Source organism: Sorex araneus, chromosome 4 (genome assembly GCF_027595985.1).
Source record: "Sorex araneus isolate mSorAra2 chromosome 4, mSorAra2.pri, whole genome shotgun sequence".
Taxonomy (NCBI): Eukaryota; Metazoa; Chordata; class Mammalia; order Eulipotyphla; family Soricidae; genus Sorex; species Sorex araneus.
Genome location: NC_073305.1, coordinates 39,519,240 through 39,540,669, shown reverse-complemented (window position 1 = coordinate 39,540,669; position 21,430 = coordinate 39,519,240). Strand labels below are relative to the sequence as shown.

Below are 21,430 nucleotides of genomic sequence, written 5' to 3'. Positions count from 1 at the left end.
TTCCCTTCTTTATCTGAAGGAATATTTATAAACTGACCAGCATGTGAAGCCAGTTTCCAAGCTGTGGGGCCGACCTCCTAAGGCAAGCGCCTTAACCTCTTTAACCAACTCTCCAGCCAGAGCCTTATACTCTAATTTAAGCAAGCACTTGCACGTTCTCTTATAGCTTGACTTGCTTTCTCCTCTGGCTTTCGATTTTTCTGAGATTTGATGTGTAAAAAAGGTGCATATTGGATTCTTCCTAATATTTCTCTTGCCCGCCCACATCCTGAGAGCGAGGCGCACTCACTGCCCGTGGTGGGCACGTCCCTGACAGCACTGCTGGCAATAGCCTGCCCCTGTTCTGCATCTGCCACAGCGCTGATTTGAGGAGTCGCTTCCTGGGAGTGGCACCTGCTCATTAACGGATGCAGGAACCGTGTCCCCAGAGTAGATGATTGTCATGGCACAGTAGACCTGCTGTGAACACACAAGCTAAAATAAAATTTTGCAAACTAAGATTTTTCCAAAGCAGGTTTACATTTAAAGCAAAGTGCCTGCATGCTGTGGCAAAGCTCTGTTCTTCTTTCATTAATTAATTAGTCAACTTTTCGTTTTTTCTATTTCTTTAGTGATGGGAGAGATTTGGCTGCACATGTGAAGCCTTTCTACCTTCATCTCTCTTTTCTACCTTCCTACTCTCTTTAAGCAAATATCTTTCTTTGTTTGTTTTTTACCATTTATACATTAAACGTAATACTTGTATTTCCTTCCCTTTCCATGTCCAGGTATTTCAGTGACAGTCCACCAATGTTGCATAGTGAGCAACAGAGCTGGCTGTAGAGCCTGGTGGTCTGATCATAATGTAGCTTTTCTAAGCGTCACTTGTCATCAACTTTGAAGTGAAGTTATTGAAGGGGGGTCACATTAGAGGTGCCTACTAAGGCCCTACGAATGTTCAGCCAGGGGCTGGGGAGATAGTACAGTGAGTTGGACCCATGCCTTTCTGTCTAGGTTTGATTCCTGGTATCCCATATGAGCCCCCAAGCACCACCAGGAGAAATTTCTGAGTGTACAGCCAGGAATAACCCCAGAGCATTGCCGGGTGTGACCTGCTCTCCCTACTCCTACACCCCTCCCACAAAGAATGCATCTTTGTTAAAAGAATGCATAAATACAATTCTCTTTAGTGTTTCAATATATTTAGAGATAAGGATACTCTGATTCATCATTTAAAAAAAAAAAAACCAGCAGAAGTGAAGGAAGCCTCAGCCATTACTCAGTGCTTTATCCTGATTATTTTAATGAGAAGGTTCAGTGAATGGGGAGTGAGTGGGCCTCCTGCCATTAGGCGCTTTTTTCTGGGTATGCTGAGACCCAGGATATCCTGTTCCAGGCCTCCATCCCAATGAGCTTTCACTGCTATCACGTAAGTCTTATGGCATCTCTCTCTAGTTTTGGTGGACCCCAAAGAAGTCAAGTTCTTGAGATTTTCTTCATGTGCAAATGAAATGTGTGGAGGGTCTTAGTGGTTTTGGATCAGTTTCTCTCGTTCTTGGCATCTGCAGAAGCAGATGGATCAGATGCAGAAACTCATTTCATGGGTAAAAATAGTTGCTGAGGGACACTTGGTGAAGGGGATGCAGTAAGCATACTTTCACTTAGGACATTCATTCCGAATTATTTTCCTGAGAAAATTGTGCATATGAGAACATCTCCCCAGATTCCCCGGGCCCACAGGACCCTGGGTCCTGAATCGGCCCAGAATCCCATTAGCGCTTGGTTCCACAAGGAGAGAACACTTCATTGAATTATTTCAAGTATATGATTTATTCTGGTCACCTTGGCTGCCATGCCCAACTTAGTAATTTTTTTTTTTTTTTTGCTTTTTGGGTCACACCTGGCTCTGCACAGGGGTTACTCCTGGCTCTGCACTCAGGAACCATCCCTGGCGGTGCTCAGGGGACCATATGGGATGCTGGGAATCGAACCTGGGTCGGCCGCGTGCAAGGCAAACGCCCTACCCGCTGTGCTATCGCTCCAGCCCCCAACTTAGTAATTTTTATTGTTACTTTTAATTTAAAAAAAAAATTTGTTGCCTCTTCTGCCATAGTACAACAATTACAACTTTATTGACTTAGACTAATACAAAAGCATATCCTGTTCGAGGAATGGAGTCAGAGTGGGCAGGGCCACCTTCCCCTTCCAGGCTTATGTCCTTGCCTTGAAACCTGGTGGAAAAGCTTTTGGAGGCTGCAATTTTATAGCTCCTTCCTTGCACCACCACAACCTTTTGGTTTTGTTATATCATCTCCTACTACCCACTCTGGGGCTGGTCATCTGGCGTTGCAGAGCACCAGGGTTCTGGGGATCAAACTCAGGGCCTCACACATACCAGATAGGCACCCTACCACTTGACCATAACCCTGGCCCTAAAATGTACTTTTTGGGTTTCTCATAGCAGTATATTGTAAGCTTTGATTATGAAATTATTCTTTATAATTTGACTTTTAAAAATTGTCCTAGATGTGTTTGTTTAAATGAAGCCTAAGGTATTGTAGCTTTCTGAATAATCAAAATATTATACTTCCAGTACACAAACACCCTTAAGTGTTAGATCCACCCCTGAGCCACCCTCCAGTGCCGCTCCCAGTTTTCTCCCTCTCCCAGCTTCACTAGAGACTTCCCCTAAGCCACTGAGGAGCACCTGAGAGGAAGAGGGCAGTACTGATAGTGAACTGGAAAGTTCCACCACCATACTACGACAAAAACGTGAAGAAACAATGGAAATCCCCACCACAAGGAGATTATGAAAAGGGTCCAGACACCTCAACAAGCATTACCCACAAATATGATCTCTCCGATAAAGAATTCAGAGATGAAATATTGAAGATGTTCAGTGAACTCAAAGAAACGGCTCAACAGATATCCAGAAAATTAAAGGAGGAGATGAAAGAAATAATGGAATGAACAGCTGAGAAAATACAGGAAAAATTAGAGTAGAATTAAAAAAGCTACAAAATGAAGTGTCACGAATTCTGTGTCAGGATTCTGTAAATGAAATTAAAAACTCAGTGGGTGCCCTCAATAGTAGAATAGCCACAGCTGAAGACAGAATCAGTGAGCTTGAAGATGAGCTGCAGGAAGACTACAGGCAACGACAAGCAATGGGAATCACTGTCATCCCGTTGCTCATCGATTTGTTCAATCGGGCACCAGTAACGTCTCTCATTGAGAGACTTATTGTTACTGTTTTTGGCATATCCAATACGCACGGGTAGCTTGCCAGGCACTCCCTCGAGGGCAGGATACTCTCGGTAGCTTGCTGGGCTCTCCAAGAGGGGTGGAGGAATCGAACTCGGGTTGGCCGCGTGAAAGGTGACTGCCCAACCGCTGTGCTATCACTCCAGCCCAGCAATGGGAAAAGACCTCAAAATAGCTCTTAGGTGAATCAGAGACCTAGGGGATGATTTCAAGAGGAACAACATTATAAGTATTAGAGTACCAGAAGGACAGGGAGATAACCTCAATGAAAAAGCCACAGTTAAAAATATCATTGCTGAAAAGTTCCCAGAGCTGGAGAATGCAGGCATCCAGATCCAAGGAGCCCAAAGAGTGCCAGCTAAAAGAGACCCTAGTAAAAAGACTCCAAGACATATCATAGTCAGAATGATGGATGCCACAGATAGAGAAACAATACTGCAAGCAGCAAGGTCAAAGGAGGCAATCACATACAAAGGAGCACCCCTTAAACTTACAGCAGACCTATTAGAGGAAACCCTCCAAACCTGAAGACAATATAGTGAAAAACTCAATGAAATAAACACCTCACCAAGAATACTTTATCTGGCTAAACTCTCACTCAAACTTGAAGGCACTATACACTATTTCATGGATTAAAAACAGCTCAGGAACTTCATAGATTCAAAACCAAACTTAAAAGAAGGACTAAAGGGTCTACTGTAAGACAAAATAATACCCTATAAGTACAACAAACCCCTACAGAAAGATTACACAAAACCCATGACAATGATCTCCCTCAATGGCCTAAATGCACTAATTAAGAGACACAGAGTGGCAAAATGGATTCAGAAGCTAAACCCAACATTCTGATGCCTATAAGAAACACATCTGAACAGTCAGAGCAAACACAGACTCAAAGTCAAAGGATGGAAAACAATCCTGCAAGCAAACAACTCCCTCAAGGAAGCTGGGGTAGCCATACTAGTATTCGACGACAAAGATTTCAGGTTGAAAAAGATTAGAAGGGACAGCGAAGGCCAGTTTTTACTATTCAAGGGATATGTACAGCAGGAAGAAATCACACTCCTAAATGTGTACGCACCTAATGAGGAACCAGCTAAATACTTAAAACAACTGCTAACAGATTTTAACAAGGACATTGCTAACAACACAATAGTAGTTGGAGACATCAACACTGCCCTACCACCTCTAGATAGATCTACAATATTAAAACTCAGCAAGGATTCACTGGCTTTGAAGGAAGATATATAAGAGAGAGAGAGAGAGCTAATAGACCTATACAGGGCTCTGCATCGCAAAACAAAAGAATATACATTTTTTTCCCAGTGGACAGGGAACATTTTCCAAAACAGACCATGTGCTGGGTCACAAAACATACCTCAATAGAATCAGGAAGATAGGAAATGTATCAACTACCTTTGCAGACCATGATGCACTGAAGATAGAAGTCAACCAGGTACAGACTGCTGGTGGGAATGCAGAATGGCTCAGCCCTCTTGGAAAATAGTATGGACACTTCTCAAAAAATTAGAAATCGAGCTCCCATTTGACCCAGCAATACCACTTCTGGGAATATATCCTGGAGGGGCAAAAAAGTATAGTAGAAATGACATCTGCACTTACGTGTTCATTGCAGCTCTGTTTACAATAGACAGAATCTGGGAAAAAAAAACTGAGTGCCCAAGAACAGATGACTGGTTAAAGAAACTTTGGTACACCTACATAGTGGAATACTATGCAGCAGTTAGAAAAGATGAAGTCATGAAATTTGCATGTAGGTGGAGCAACATGGAAAGCATCATGTTAAGTGAAATGAGTCAGAAAGAGAGGGACAGACATAGAAAGATTGCACTCATTTGTGGAATGTAAAGTAACAGAATGGGAGGCTAACACGCAAGAATAACAGAGATAAGTACCAGGAGGATTACTCCACAGCTTAGAAGCCAGCCTCGCATGCTGGGGAAAAAGGCAGCTCAGAGAGAGAAGGGAACACCAAGTAAAGGGTGCTAGGAGGGCCCACTAGGGATGGGAGAGGCAGGTTGAAAGTAGACTATAGACCAAATATGATGGCCAAGTAGAAGTATTCACTTCTACTGCAAACCACAACACCCAAAAGGAGAGAGAGAGCAAAAGGGAATGCCCTGCCACAGAGGCGGGGTGGGGTGGGGGTGGGGTAATGGGGTGGTGCTGGTGGGAGGATGCAGAGACCACTGGTGTTGGAAGATGGGCACTGGTGGAGGGATGGGTACTTGATCATTGTATGACTGAAATGCAAGCACAAAAGTTTGTAAGTCTCTAATGGTATCCCCACGGTGATTTACTAATAAAAAAATTTTTTTATAATGTGTTAGATCCAATTATTAAATTTGTCATGGAGTTTATTTTCTCTCAAGGATACACCTATATTCTCTTTTTTGGCCACATAGAAATAGACACATGTTGGGGCAGGAGAGATAGATAGGACAGTGGATAGGGCACTGCCTTGCATGTGGCCAATCTGGGTTGGCTGTTCTGAGCACTGCTGCATGTGCTCCACTCCCCTCCCCCCCCCCAAAAAAAAACACATGTAGCTGAAATGCAGTGTATATGGGTTGAAGATGTGGCTCCAGTAGTAGAGCACATGCCCTGAGTGCAGAGGTCCTGGGTTTGATTCCCTGCATCAAAGTCCCCTGAGCATCAGCCCGTGTGGTTCTGGCTCACTGAGCACTGAGCCATAACTGCAGTGATAATTCAGAGCTCTGTTTAATCCAGATAAGGGCATTTGCAGCCTCCTGTAACAGGCGACCAAAATAAATTATATGCATGGAATAATTCAATAAAGTGTTCTCTCCTTGTGGAACGAAGTGCTACCAGGATTCTGGGCTAATTCAGGACCCAGGACCTGTGGGCCCAGGGAAGCTGGGGAGATGTTCTCATATGGATATTTTTCTCAGGAAAATAATTCGGAATGGGTGCCCTAAATACTGAGTTCCTTCAAGTTTGTTGAATTAAAGAAACACAATAAAGGTACTGCTTCCATCACGTTTGAAAAGCGTCCAAAAATCTGATCCACGAGGAACGTTTGGGTACCGTCTGGGTTTGTTTCAGAACAGAAGGGGGAACCAGCTGGTGGATCCTCAGGGAAGGCTGGTTCTGTTTCCTTCTGCTGACTGGGGAAAGCCAGCACTGTTTCCCTTAGCTTTTGGGTTTCTGGTGAAGGTCAGAGCTGCAAGGCAGAGAGCGTGCAGAATTGTGGGGCATACAGGTCCAAGAGGAGTCCGAAGGCCAGGGTCCTGGTACCAAGCACAGACACTGTAACTTCATGGGTTGCACCCCTACAAGCCTGTGTAAGCACATTGAAAGCTGCTGGATGCAGCTGAAGTAACAGGCAAAAGCCCCACTCAGATGGTTTGATAGTTTCTAACCTCAGAGATGTGTTTGAGGTGGGGTCATAGACCTCAGTGTGGGTGGCTATTGACCAGAGGAGAGCGAGTGCATTGGCTGCCATGCACAAGACCCACAGTTCACAGTTTCTGTCATGAGCCCATCACAGGCCTAGTCACTTCCACCTGTCATGTATTTCTGTGTAAAAGCAGACTTGGAACACAGTGGATTTGGCGTGACTTCTGGTTTGGGTGATTTAAGCATGGGTCATTTCAGGAGAGAACAATTTGCCCACATGGAACTTCACAGATCCTTTTATGCGCTTCTTTCAGATTTTATGTTTAGGTGGACTCCAGTGAACACCAGTGGTAATGGCCATATTTGTATGGTATAACTATAAAATTATTTTGAGATGGTTATCCCTGGATTTAGAGTGTTGTATTTGATTGGTAATGATAGAAATATAAAGTACTTCCAAGAACTTGGAAATTCAGAGTGTGCTCATGTTCTCTACGCCAGTGAATTTTGAAAAATGACTAATGAAGACACAATGACCAGAGCTGGGAATAGTTCATACACATTAATATTCTCAGAACTTTAAATCTTTGAAGCTGAGCTACAGGGATAAATCCTTTAGAAAGTTCCTTATAACTAACACAATAATAAACTCCAGGATTTTCATGAAGAATTGGTCATAAATTAATTGTAAATTCCTGCATTCTCTGACTTAATGAATTTTGTTTTGTTCTTCTTAGAAGAGATTTTAGGATGAAACATAAGAAGTTATGATAGTAGTTGACTGGGAGCTTGGGAAATGTCAGAAAGTTCTTCTAGATACTTCTGTGCAGAATCTCTGGGGAAGCTGACAGGCTAGCAAGGCCCAGAAACACCTTCCCTCTGCTGGTCTAAAGTTTGTTCCTTTTATTTATCTATTTTTATTATAACACCATGATTTACTAAGTTATCCATAATACAGTTGTGTGTGCCCTTCCCTCTACCATGTCCCCAATTTCCCACCCACCACCCCAGCCTGCCCTTTTGCAGGCAGAAACAAATTTACTTCACCTGGAAGTAAAGACACTAAAGCAAGTGGAATTATCAACATGTAGGCCCATAGAAGTCAACTTGTGATCAATGTTATATTTCACAATAATGTTACTAAAGTCATTGCCTGTGCTGGTTAGTGCTTGTTGAGCCTCCTGTGTTGTTGTTTAGGCCCACTGAGCTTGATGGTCTTCTATGCAACTTTCCCATCACATTTGCTGTGATCCTACCAGTCTGACAGTACTATGAAATTTTGAGGTGCTGCACAGCTGTGCAGTGCAGGAGACATAGATCTGGAAAAATTGGTAGCTTGGCAGTTTGATGCAGTTCAGTTGTGGAGCGGGGCCTTTTCTATGCCCAAGAGTATCAGGTGTGGGCTGCTGTACCTTCAGGCTGAAAGGGGAGTCCGTCTTCTACCATTCCGGGAAGGCCTAAGAGTTCTCAGCCCGGACTAGTCTACCGGGAAGATTCAGAGGTATGTTCTTTCGGAGCTGTGTCACTGGGTTGTTTCTCTGAGGGCTCTTTTTAGCTTCTCTCTGCCAAGTCCTGCTGGTCTGGAACTCAAGTTGCCTGGCTTTCCCCCCTACACGTGTTTGCCACAATGTAGACACCAATGCTTCAGCTTGGATCTGATCCCTGTGGTGCAGGGAGGCCTCCCTGTTCTCTTCCCACAGTTGCCTTCCATCTCTCCAGCCTGTGCGCTTGCCCAGGGTCTGGAATGTTAACCTATGCCACAGGTAGCTTCAGCATCTCAGGCTGGGCCCAAATGAGAGAGAATGGGAGGGACAGAAAGTGCCACCAACAACATGAGAATGGAATGCCAGATCCTTTCCCAGACCAGACAGCAGATAGAGCTGGGGGCAAGACTCTGACTTAGTGGAAAAGGAAGGTGGAGCAGCCACATCGTATGTCCTCGAACACAGGTATCAGGAAATGAAATACTCAGTCCCAAGTCAAAGTGCCCAAATAATTAAAATGGAATTAAATTGAGGTTCTAGATTTAGTTATAAGTTTATAGGAAACAAGGAGACCCAGGAGTAGTGCCATGAGAAAAGTCTTCAGGAAAATTGCTCTATTTCTCCAAAGGTATAAAAAAATGCTGGTGGAGAAAGGACATTTGGGTGTTGAAGGGCAACACTGAAGGTCTGCAACCAAACGGAATGGGTGGCATGGGCTTTTTCTTATTCACACACATTAAGGATTTTGAGACAGTTCTGAACCTAGACGGTATATTGAATGTATTCAAGCTGTTAATTTTATTGAGTGGCCATGGCACTGTAGTTCTACTCATCAGAGTCTTTATTAACTATGCAGAGCTATTTAAAGAAGAAATATGATGTTAGGCATTTGTCTTAAGTACTGACACAAATATGAGGATTTTTAGAGCAAGAAGGGCAAACTTGATAAATTATTGATGGGAGTAAAAGATACTCATTTTACCGAACTGTCTCATGACTTTTCATAATAAGAAAAAAGGACTAAATGAGAAGAACATGTATTTTAAGGCTGAAGTATAAAAGCTGTGGCTATGAAGAACACTGGCTGTAGCTGAGAGAGGCACTTGAAATCATGCGAATAGGCTTGGCCGGCAATATCTCTGTTGTTGTAGAAATGTTTTATGTCATACCTCAGGTCTAATCTCGTCCACGATGTGTCACAAAGTAACTGTGAGCTTCACAAAGGAAAACATCTTTTGCAGCCAATGTTTACCAAATGCTACTATTAAAAGTCCCCTCTCTGCTATCTGCAACTCACAAATGCCAAGTGCTGATTCATAGCATGCACGTGAGTGATGCAGTCTGCCTCGCAGAAGGATGCCTGCTGGCATAATGTACATGTCATAGTAATTGCTTCTCTGTACTATGTGTCATTGATGATATGGACTATCAAACCCCGTCATTTGATAAGGAAATTTTGCCAGTAACTCATTCTACTTTTGCCTCCAGCCTATTCATCTTCAGCTTTGTGACTTAAACGCTAGCGTTTGCCATAAGGAGTACAACTTTGAATGATGCCCCTATAATTTTGGCTGTTCTGTGTTTAATGACCACATTAATTACTTTTGTAGTCCAAGAATGCTATTACACATATCTAGGAAAACTAGATTGATTTACTCGAAGTTTGAGCACACTGGGGAAAAGGATGCCAAAGCTTGGATGGCCGTGCTTGGCAGGGTTTCCATTAATTGATCATCCTAGGTCTAGGGACAAATGGTAGTGGGTTCAGTGATGTGTGATTTCATTACACGCCAGGCTTTCTCCCCGTGCTATTTTCCTCTCTCTGTTTACATAAAACAGTCCTCTTCGAAGATACAGTTTTCTTGGAACACTCAGATCCTGAACAGAGATCCCTGTTTAATCCCCATTTAGCTTTATAATATGATTTGTGTTACATTTCAGTCACATTAAAATCAGAATTATTTGTGTGAATAGGAAGTTTAATGTTACATAATGGAAACAATAAAGACAACTTCAGAGTAAACAATGTCTCTCCTAAAGGTGAAAAATGGTTTTGTTTTGACAGACTACATCAGACCAAAAGTCTTTTGTTTTTGACAGACTACATCAGACCAATAGCATCTTAATATGACATTTGCAGAACCAACATGATAAAACCTGGCACTTTAAGATCATAATCTTTTAAAAAAAATGCATGTGGGAAAAAATGGTTCTTCACATAATTGCTTGTAATGACTCATTAGCTTCTAAGTTCCAAGATAGAGCCCTGGGTCCCTCTGCTCTATGAAAAGCGATGTGTTTAAACATAGAGTGTAGGAAAGTATTTTATATATAATCTGTTTTCTACTAATGCTAGGGACTCTTCTCTTCGTATAACCCAGTGACATTTGGCTTTTTTCACAATTGTAGAATGTTGCTGGTATGTGGACCAATGTTTCAAAATCACTGCTATCAAAAACAACTAAGTAGGATAGTTTGCTTAAAGTGTAGTCTTAGGAGCATGAATAAAAATCATGCCAGGAGCTTGCTTCTTTCTCAGACTCTGTAGGAGTGGGGCCCTGAAAACTACATTTAAGATCTTTCCCAAACAAAAACTAAAGGCCTTTCCACTATGATCAGGGAAAAGACAAGGTTGCCCACTCTCACCACTTCTGTTCAATATAGTACTGGAAGTACTTGCAATAGCGGTTAGGCAGAAAAAGATATTAAGGACATCCAGATAGGAAAGGAAGAAATCAAGCTCTCACTATTCGTCGATGATATGATACTATATGTAGAGAACCTTAAAACCTCTACTAAGAAACTCGTAGAAACAATAGACTTATACAGTAAAGTTGCAGGCTATAAAATTAATACCCAAAAGTCCATGGCTTTCCTATATGCAAATAATAAGACAGAGGAAAGTGACATGAAAAAAACAATCCAGTTCACAATTATGCCCCAGAAAATCAATTACCTCGGAATCAGCTTAACTAAGGAGGTAAAAGACCTGTACAAAGAAAACTACAAAACGCTACCCCAAGAAATAAAAGAGGACATGGGGAATTGGAAACATATCCCCTGCTCATGGATTGGGAGAATTAACATTGTCAAAATGGCAAAGCATTATATAGATTCAGTGTGATTCTATTCTTCAAAGAAATGGATCAAACACTCCTGAAATTCATATGGAACAACAAACCCACACAAATAGCTAAAGCAATTCTTGGGTAAAAGAAGATAGGAGGCATCACCCTCCCCAACTTCAAACTCTACTACAAAGCAGTAACAGTTAGAATACCATGGGGCTGGAACAAAGGCAGAGCCGCAGACCAATGGAGCAGGGTGTAATATCCTTACATACAACTTCAAATGTATGAACATCTAATCTTTGATAAGGGAGCAAAGAATGTGAAGTGGAGCAAGGGAAGGCTCTTTAACAAATGGTGCTGGTATAACCGGACAACCACGCAAAAAAATGGGCTTAGACCTCAACCTAATACCATGCACAAAAGTCAGATCAAAATGGATTAAGGACCTCAACATCAGTTCAGAATCCGTTAGGTCCATTGAAGACTAGGTTGACAAAACTCTCCATGATATTAAAGCTAAAAGTATCTTCAAAGATGACATGCCACCGACCAACAAGGTGGAAATAGAGATAAACAAAATGGGAGTATATTAAACTAAGAAGCTTCTGCACCTCAAAAGATACAGTGACCAAAATACAAAGGCAATCTACAGAGTGGGAAAGGATATTCACCCATTATTCATCTGACAAGGGGTTAGTATCAGGGTATATAAGGCACTGGTTGAACTCTACAAGAAGAAAACAAAACATCCAACCCATCAGAAAATGGGGCAATGAAATGAATAGAAACTTTCTCAAAGAAGAAATATGAATGGCCAAAAGGCACATGAAAAAATGCTCTTCATCACTAATCATCAGGGAGATGCAGATAAAACCAACTATGAGATATCACCTCACATTATGGAGACTGGCACACATCCAAAAGAACAAAAGCAACCGGTGTTGGCATGGATGTGGGGAGAAAGGGATCCTCCTTCACTGCTGTTGGGAATGTTTACTGGCTCAGCCCTTTTGGAAAACAGTATGGAAACTTCTCAAAAAATTAGAAATTGAACTCTCATTTGACCCAGCAATACCACTGCTGGGAATATATCCCGGAGAGGCAAAAAAAGTATAATAGAAATAACATTTGCACTTATATGTTCATTGCAGCATTGTTTACAATAGCTAGAATCTGGAAAAAACCCGAGTACCCGAGAACACATCACTGGTTAAAGAAACTTTGGTACATCTACACAATGGAATACTATGCAGCTGTTAGAAAAGATGAAGTCATGAAATTTGCATGCAAGTGGATCAACATGGAAAGTATCATGCTGAGTGAAATGAGTCAGAAAGAGAGAGACAGACATAGAAATATTGCACTCATCTGTGGAATATAAAGTAAAAGAATGGGAGACTCACACCCAAGAATAGTCAAGAAAAGTACCAGGAGTTTTGCTCCATGGCTTGGAAGCTGGGTGCACATGCTGGGGGAAAAGGCAGCTCACATAGAGAAGGGAACACCTAGTAAAGGGGATCTGGAGATTCCACTCGGAATGGGAGATGCGGGCTGAAAGTACACTATAGACCGAACATGAAGGCCACTCAGTACCTCTATTGCAAACCACAACACCCGAAAGGAGAGAGAGAGAGCAAAAGGGAATGCCCTGCCACAGAGGCGGGATGGGGGGGGGGATGAGGTGGGGGTAGTGGGAGGGATACTGGGATCATTGGTGGTAGAGAATGGGGACTGGTGGAGGGATGGGTACTTGATCATTGTATAACTGAAATGCAAGCACAAAAGTTTGTAAGTCTACAACTGTACCTACCACATGGTGTTTCACTAATAAAAAATTAAAAAAAAATCTTTCCCAAGCAGAGTGATAGTATAGAGGTTAAGGCATTTGCCTGGCAAGTGAGCAATCTGGGTTCGATTCCCAGCACCCCTTGTGATCTCCTGAGCACCTCCAGGAGTGATTCCTGAGCACAGAGCCAGGAGTAAGCCTATAGCATTGTCAGGTGGGGTCCCAAAAGAAAACAAATATTTTCTTTTTTCTTTTTTTTTTTTTTTTGCTTTTTGGGTCACACCCGATGATGCTCAGGGGTCACTCCTGGCTCTGCACTCAGGAATTTCTTCTGCCGGTGCTCAGGGGACCATATGGGATGCTGGGAATCGAACTCGTGTCAGCCACGTGCAAGGCAAATGCCCTACCCACTGTGCTATTGCTCCAGCCCCCTACAAAACAAATATTTTCAGACAAATTTGGTCTAGACTGTGTTTAGGCAGCACAGAATACCAGTGTTTAGGCAGCATAGAATACCAGTGCCTTGCTTTGTTAGGTTTAGGGGTTTACACGCTATTTGTGATGCACATTTTGCACCCTCCCCTCTTTTCTCTGCAGGACTGGTCAGTCATGTCTGTAACCTGTTTACCAAAACCGCCACACTCTGCTTGGATGTGGAGAATAAGAACAACAATGAGACAGCTGCTGCACTGCTATTTTCCTTGCTTGAAATTCTGCATGGCATGCTGACCTACACATCTGGCATTGTGCGGCTGGCTCTGCAGGTAGAGATCCCTTTTGCCCTTTTTTTTCTTCAGCAACCCTACTATATGTCACACTTCCTTTCACTCTCTTCTTCATAATGGGTTTGTCTTGGAAAAGAGAATATGCAGTTGTGTGTGAAAGACTTGGCAACAGAAACATAATAGCATGTTAAAGATTCATTCACAATAGCCAGAATCTGGAAACAACCTGAGTGCCTGAGAACAGATGACTGGCACTATGGTACATCTACACAATGGGAATACTATGCAGCTACTAGGAAAAATGAAGTTATGAAATTCGCTTGTAAATGGATGGATGTGGAGACTATCATGCTGAGTGAACTGAGTCAGGAGGAGAAGGACAGACATAAAATGACTGGACTCATTTGTGGGATCACAAAATCACAAAATCCTCAATCGTCAATTTCTTGAGCGGGCTCAGTAACCTCTCCATTCATCCTTTCCCTGAGATCTTAGAAGTCTCTCTCGACTCGGCCCTCCCACCGATGTCTTCGCACTGGAGGCCCTTTCAGGGTCAGGGGAATGAGATCCAGCTTGTTACTAGATTTAGCATATGAATACACCATGGGAAGCTTGCAAGGCTGTCCCATGTGGGCAGGAAACTCTAGGAAGCTTGCCAGTTTCTACCAGAGGGAGAAGTAGGCTACAAGATATCACGCAGCCACAAAGCAGCTGCATGCTTCTGGGAGCTCGCTTTTAAGCCTCTGGATGTTGGCCGTTGATGGAATTACACACACCTGGGTTCCTCTGCCGGTACCTTCATGCCTTCAGGCCTGTCCGAACGTGTGGAGAGGGGCCTCGAGCATGGCTGTAGCTAGGTTCCAGTGGTCTTTGGCTGCCAGGAGCTCTGCTCGGGATGGGGAGGGAAGCTGGAGCCCATCCCCCCGGAGGGGCCCTGGGGAAGACAGCCAGGCATGCGGGCAAGAGACTCTCTGAAATATGAAAATATGAAAACCTCATATTTGTGGGATATGAGGCTAAAAAACATAATATGAGAATAATACCCAAGGACAGTAGAAACAGTAGCAAGGAGGATTGGTCCACAGTTGGAAGCATGCCTCAAGTGCTGGGGAAGAAGGCAGTTGGGATAGAGAAGGGACCACTATGACAAAGATAACTGGAAATAATCACTCGGGATTAGAACTGTATGCTGGAAATAGGTAAGGGAACAAACATGATGACCTCTCAGTATCTATATTGCAAATCACAATGCCCAAAAGAAGGGGGTGGGTAGAAAGACAGAGGTGGGGAGAGAAAGAGAAATAGAAGTGAGGAGAGAGAGGAAGATAAAAGGAAAGAGGGAGGGGGGAGAGGGGGCAGGCGGTGGAGGAGACAGAAAGAGATGGAGAGGCAGAGGGGGGGAGAGAGGGAGAGAAAAGGAGAGTAGAACAAATGAGAATGAGAGTGCCTGCCATTGAGACAGGCTGGGGGTGGGCAAGAGGGGAAACTGGGTACATTGGCAGTAAGAAATGTACACTGGTGGAGGGATGGGTGTTGGATCATTGTATGACTGAAAACCAACTGTGAATAGCTCTGTTACTGTGAATCTTGGGATGGTTCAATTAAAAAAAAAAAGACTCATGTGCTAGGACACAGGCTAACAAGCCATTGTGGGCTGAGCAATGTCAAGAACAGATAACTTGATTGCCAAACCTTCATGGAAACCATGACTAAGATGACTAAGCAAAGACTGGGTGAGCTCTGGCTGTGTATCTTCCCCGATCGCATTTGCCTTATCACTTTCCAGGGCAGGCCAAGCCTTGTGCTGTCTTTTCATGGCCAGAGATGGGGGCTCCACCTTGTTAGGAGCAGTGGGTGGAGTTTTGAGGTGCACACATGCATGCACACACATATGATTGTACATACACAGATATTCATGCACGTGTATTCATATACAACATGAGGTCTCTTACATGGTTTCCCTTACTTCCAAATATCATGGAGTTGCAAGATAGTTTGGATGACAAAAATGTATCGAAAGGTTCTGGAAAGTTAGTTTGTCCCAAATTGAAATCTGGACTTTCTTTACATTAAGCTTCAAGGAAGGGAAGGGTGTATGTTTGTTGATCATTTACCTGGTTAGGGGTTAGAGACCTCCACCTACCTCTTTGATTTAGCCCCCCTTTAATCAGTAGAGTCGCTTCTACTTGTGAAAGCACACAGCCAGTAGGGAGTGATGGATCTCTTTTAAAACCTGTTAAAGTTATGAGAACGTATATCAGTGGTCACATCCTGGCTGGGATAGAAGCTGAAGCTGAGACCAGACTGCTATGATACATCGCCAAAAGTCATGGTAGCAGAACCAAGAATGACTCCCTCAGCCCTGGTGTGGTCTCTGTTATTCATTGGTGAGATAACTGGTTTCTTTTTTCCTACAGTTACTCTGATCTAATTTTTAGTTTGTCAAGTAGTTTAATAAATCCAGAATTGCCCTCCACAAACCTGGTAATCCATGTTTAATGCAAACCTATAAAGACAATAAATGAAAATTATCTTTGAACTACCTTGTCTGTATTTGCTTATCTGAAGTGATTATAAATTAATGACAACATAAATAACATTTATGGAATTTTGAGTCAAGATTTTCTTTCAGCTTTTCCTATTTTTTTTCCTAGCAAGTGTCTCTTTAGAAGACATTGCCCCTTATTATTTCAGTTGCTGTAGTGGTAGTTTACAATAATTCTTCAAGAGGCAGTTGATAGTTGATCTTACAAGATGCCTGATATTATTGGGCTATAAAAGACCATGTTTTATAGATTATGGATGAAAAGGATCAGAAGTTTAAAAATTATTGAAATTCTTTTCATTTCGGAGTGATTAGGTATTCAAGGGAATTTCAAAGTGAATTCCTCAGTAAAAAGCATTTTTTAAATCTCTTTTTTTCAATTTGCTAGTGAACCAATAAATCACTGTTGTTTTCCTTCCCTTATTTTCTTGAACACCTTTATTTGTTTTTAAGATTCTGTCTTTCTAAGTCCTCCCACATATTACTTTTGGCCTTGACTGCAGACTTTGATCTCTGTGGTGTCAATCTGAAAGAGGTAGAGTCCTTGAGACTGAATTAGGGGGAAAAGGTGGAAGAGAAATGGAGTTTGCATTAGGCAGGCTGGCGGGGGAGGGGGATGTGGTGATAGGAGGGAAACTGGGACATGGTGCTGGAAAATGTACACTGGGTGTTTGAAACTGTATAACTGAAACCTAATCATGAACCACTTTGTAAGGGTCTATCTCACAGTGACTCAATAAAAAATTATTTTTGAAAAAAACTAAAACCAAAAAACAGTTCCTCTTAGGACACTGAATAATATGTATTTTACAAAGTGTAAGTCACCTCTTTCTTTTTTATGTGTGATCTGCTCTGGGAATTTCTCTGCATTCAAAAACTGTGTCTATTAACAGGAACATCTCTAGTGTACAATAAATGAACAATTATAATGTTGAAAATTATATTTGTGGGGGCCGGAGCCATAGCATGGCAGGTAGGGTATTTGCCTTACATGCGGCCGACCTGGGTTCAATTCTCCGCATCTTATATGGTCCCCTAAGCACTGCCAGGAGTGCAATTCCTGAGTTGCAGAGCCAGGAGTAACCCTTGAGCCTCACCGGGTGTGACCCAAAAAGAAAAAACATGTAATTGTGCTTAGCTTTGCATAACACTTCTTGCAAAACTAGAATATGATATAAGTATGTGTGGTAGAAAGGCAATAAAGAGCTGGGGAGAGTCATACTCTCCTGAGTTTAGACTCCTCCGCTTCCTCTGTGATTCAGAATTGTCTGAATCTGACTCTAACTCACCCTGAGAGTTGGGTGAGAGAGATGGGTCAAGGCTCACATATGCCGGTGAGAGGGATATATATGCATATGTGAGGGATATGCAAGGGAGCCTCACAGACTGGAAGACCTGGTTTTGGAATCCCAGCCGCACCACTTGCTACCTGTATGACCCCAGACAAGTTACTTCTTCTAAGCATCATTTTTCTCATCTTTAGAGTAGATATGGTAATAAGTACTCTACATTCTTATCGTGGGATTTCAATGAGAGATTAAAGATATCAAAAGTGCCTTATGTGTAACTGGTCTAGGGAGAGTAAGCAAGGATTGGTTGCTGTGTCATTAGCAGCAAGAAGACAGGTACTCATGCCACCTTCCTGTTTACAAGGGACTTCCTGTTGGCCCTGATGTCCTCATTTCAGGGTCACAGTGAGTGGCAGAGTCCTCCATCCTCAGTTACTGAATAAACCGACACCTAGCCAGCTTATCGGGTTAGTTTTGGTTTTATTTTGCCCCTGTGAGTCTAGTGAACACTGCAGAGTAAGTGTAGGAGATGGAGATCCAACTCCAGTGTTTGGGTCCACGAAGGCAAACATTCACTATTAAAATCCTAGTCACCTAACTTGAGCCGTGTCTGCCATTTCGGAAGTGGGGAGGGAACTCGACAGACTGGTAGTAAGGAAGTTCACTTGTGGCTTTGTTGCTTATTTACAGATATGTTGCTATTGCTGAGAGATGAAAGGTGGCTACTGTGGTCTCACCCACCTGGTGGTGGGGCCAGGTGGGGCTTTAATGGCTCTTGTCATCCATTTGACTCTGGTCCCATTCCCTCCTCACCCTACCATTATCTTACCCATAGGCATTCCTCTGAATGTATGTGAACTTCTCTGCAATTGTCCATAGTACCCATCATGTCTCTCCCTTCCTGTAAAAGCTCCAGTTAGAACAGCGCTTTCTATCTCTTTGATGAAACATTCAATCTTAGGGTACTTTTCTGGCTCTGTCTGCCAGACTCCAATGGTCCCCATATCCATTCCTAACAGTTGCAACTTCCAAATGGATTCTGCACCTTGTCACTCTTATGCTTATCTTTATGTAATTCCTGGCAGCATTCCACTTTTTCCTGCTTATCCTTCCTTACCAACCCCCTACCCCGGTGCTTTAGATTCATATAGCAATGCTAGATGAAATAGCTGGAATGATTTTGACTTTTTCTTTTAATAACGCTGAAAAGTTAACTATATTCCCTTCTCTTTTTTGTGGGAATACACAATTTGTCATTTCATATTAAATAGGACTTAGAAGTTGACATGCCATGTTTTATATGGTAAAGTGTTAGAATTCTATTTCTACCTATAGTTCTCCTCTGAGGTTCATAACTTTTATATTCAGCGGATCCCTCAATATTACAACTGGAATGCCCCCCTAATCAACTCAATTTCATGTTGTCCAAAGGTGAACTCAGGGATCCACCTCCCTAAGCCAGTTTTCTGCTAGTAAGCTGTGCCATCCTCATCCTGAGTTGCAAACTGGAGCCTTGGATCATTTCTAACACGTCCCTCTTTTCCATGTTCTATGTTTAATCCATCACCAAATACAACTACTTATGTCAGACCCTCTTCTTAGCATCTAAGCTCTTTTGGCTGTATTCTCTTGCTTGGGTCCTAACCACTGGCTTAGTTGAGAAATTGAGAGGGTAGGAGTAGGCTAAGTCATGGCGCGGCACTATCATAGCAGATAAAGAACTTGCTGTCGTTGGAAAGGACCTTTTGCAAAATGCACAGAGAAGCTTGGATCTAGAGGCTGGCCTGAAGGGAGAGCAATGCTGGGAATTTAGAAAGCAAAGGCTGGCCTGAATTTCCGGGTTATTTTCTCTGCTCACTCCTGGCTCTGTGCAGAGACCCCTTTATACCCTGATTTTGTGAGAATTGTTGAAATTCTCACTAACCTTTGAGATGTGCTTCCTTGGTGTGCCAAGCCACAGCATTCCCTTTCTGGAACCTTGGACAACTTTGCAAGGAGGCAGGCAGGGTCTAGATGTTTCTTGCTGGCTAACGACAGATGGACTGAAGATCTTGGAGGATCTATAGGACCATGGAATATATGATGGGAAAAAAAAAAAACCCTGCCCTAGTGAGTGAGCATCCTTGTGGCCCCATCTGCTTTCTGTGGCACCGTGGCCCTTATTTACTCTTTGGGTGCTGGTTTACAAGACTGTGTCCTGTTCTCCAAGAGAGCATCTGCCCTAGGGAGAATGTGTGAACAGTGAAAAATGATAGGATTTAATTGTGACAAAGCAGTCACGATTTTAAAAGGTTCTGATCTCTAGGCTGGAGCTTCATACTTGTTTTCTTGGGGAAAAATTGTACCTTTATGATATGGTCCATTGGGAAGGGTCTGGGAGGGAGGCCTGGAGATGGGGTTTCATGAAAAGTGATTGTCACTGTGGCTCCTGGCTACCCAGAGGTACAAATCCATTGAAGGCAGGTGCCTGGTTTTCATTTAACTCTTCCTGAGCCGGAGAAAGCAGACAACTGCAATTCCGCTTGCTTTGCAAAGAGCAGAAGGAAAGTTTTGCCATCAGGAGCAGCACCAGGGAGCACATGTTAATGACCTGCGGCAAGCAGCCTGCAGCCCCCCTCTGGCCAGGGTCATTAGCTCAATGTGGTTTTGTTGGTTCTGAGTGAAATTAGGAACGGTGAGGACATAAGTGAATGAAATATACTATGGCAAACTAAATAACCAGTGGCCTTTTCAATGTTCAATGAGCCATCGAATAGAAATCTGTAGAAATTAGTTCTGTAAAGCTCCTCTGAGAGTTTACACTCAGAGTGACTCCTTATTTCTGATTTACACGGCAGTTTAGGCCAGGACTACTGCCAGGCAATGTAAACCTGTATCTGAGGCCTGTTCAGGCAGTAGAACACTGGACAAACGTCCTAGTAATTATTTGGGCATGGGTATTCATATAGGAAAGGAATACGTAGCAGAATGTAATCAAGCTGCATCATTTCATGCACATTCAAATGCATTTGATGCCCAGAATCAGGCTGGGAAGATCTCTCAGTAGGTTGGAGCACATGTCCTGTATGCCAGAGACCCGGGTTTGATCCTTGGTGCCTCGTAGAGGATCAAACTGCCAGGAGTGCTGCCTGAGCACTTCCAGGTGTGACCGTGAAACACAAACAAACAAGAATGCCCAGGAGAAAAGTGCAGGTTGGATTTGAAAGCAGATAGCCTGGATTTGTCCTCCAACTTTGTCACTGATTGCCTGAGGGATTTTAGATTTCTTTGAACTTACATTTCTTCCCAGAGAAAAGATAGGCTATCTCCAGGTCATTGAAAAGATAAAGTGATGGAGCCAGAGAGATAGTCCAGTGGGTCAAGCACTTGCCTTGCAAGCAGCTGATCTGAATTCTGTCCTGGCACCCCAGTTAGTCCCCTGAGCACCACCAGGAATAGTCCCTGAGCACAGAGCCAGGGGTAAGCCTTGACCACTGCTAGGTGTGACCCCATAAAAACGAATTTAAAAAAATGAAAAAGACAAAGTGTTTACCCACTGCAATTTGAACATTACCCACTCCTTCAAGAACGGGCCTTGATAACGCTCTGTCTGTCCATGGAGCCTGGGTGGATGGAGCAGTGTGGATGGTGCACCCCGACCCCGGTAACACAGGTGTAACTTGTCTTCTCCCCAATTCATCTCTAGACCTCGTACCCCAAAGCAGGCAATAACCCTTCCACCCAGGGGGGCCTGGAACAATCCAGCGGCCTGATAGAAGGCTTGGTTGGTGTAGTTGAGGAGCATCATTTTCTGCTTTTTTTTTTTTAATTTGCTTAATTTCCATGGTGGTGGGGGAGGGGCTGAGTAATTTTATTTTCCAAAAGGGGGCGGTTAAAGCTGCATCATTTAATGTGCACTAAAATGCC

General features: G+C 43.0%; 1 protein-coding gene across 1 annotated transcript in view; it reads left to right on the top strand.

The window, feature by feature from the left end:
* ULK4 (unc-51 like kinase 4) overlaps nt 1-21,430 on the top strand; it is a 575,532-nt gene that overhangs the window by 362,063 nt on the left and 192,039 nt on the right. The window contains exon 33 of the mRNA XM_004614546.2: nt 13,563-13,729. Within this exon, the coding sequence (XP_004614603.2) occupies nt 13,563-13,729 (167 nt within the window). The remainder of the gene's footprint in view (nt 1-13,562; nt 13,730-21,430) is intronic.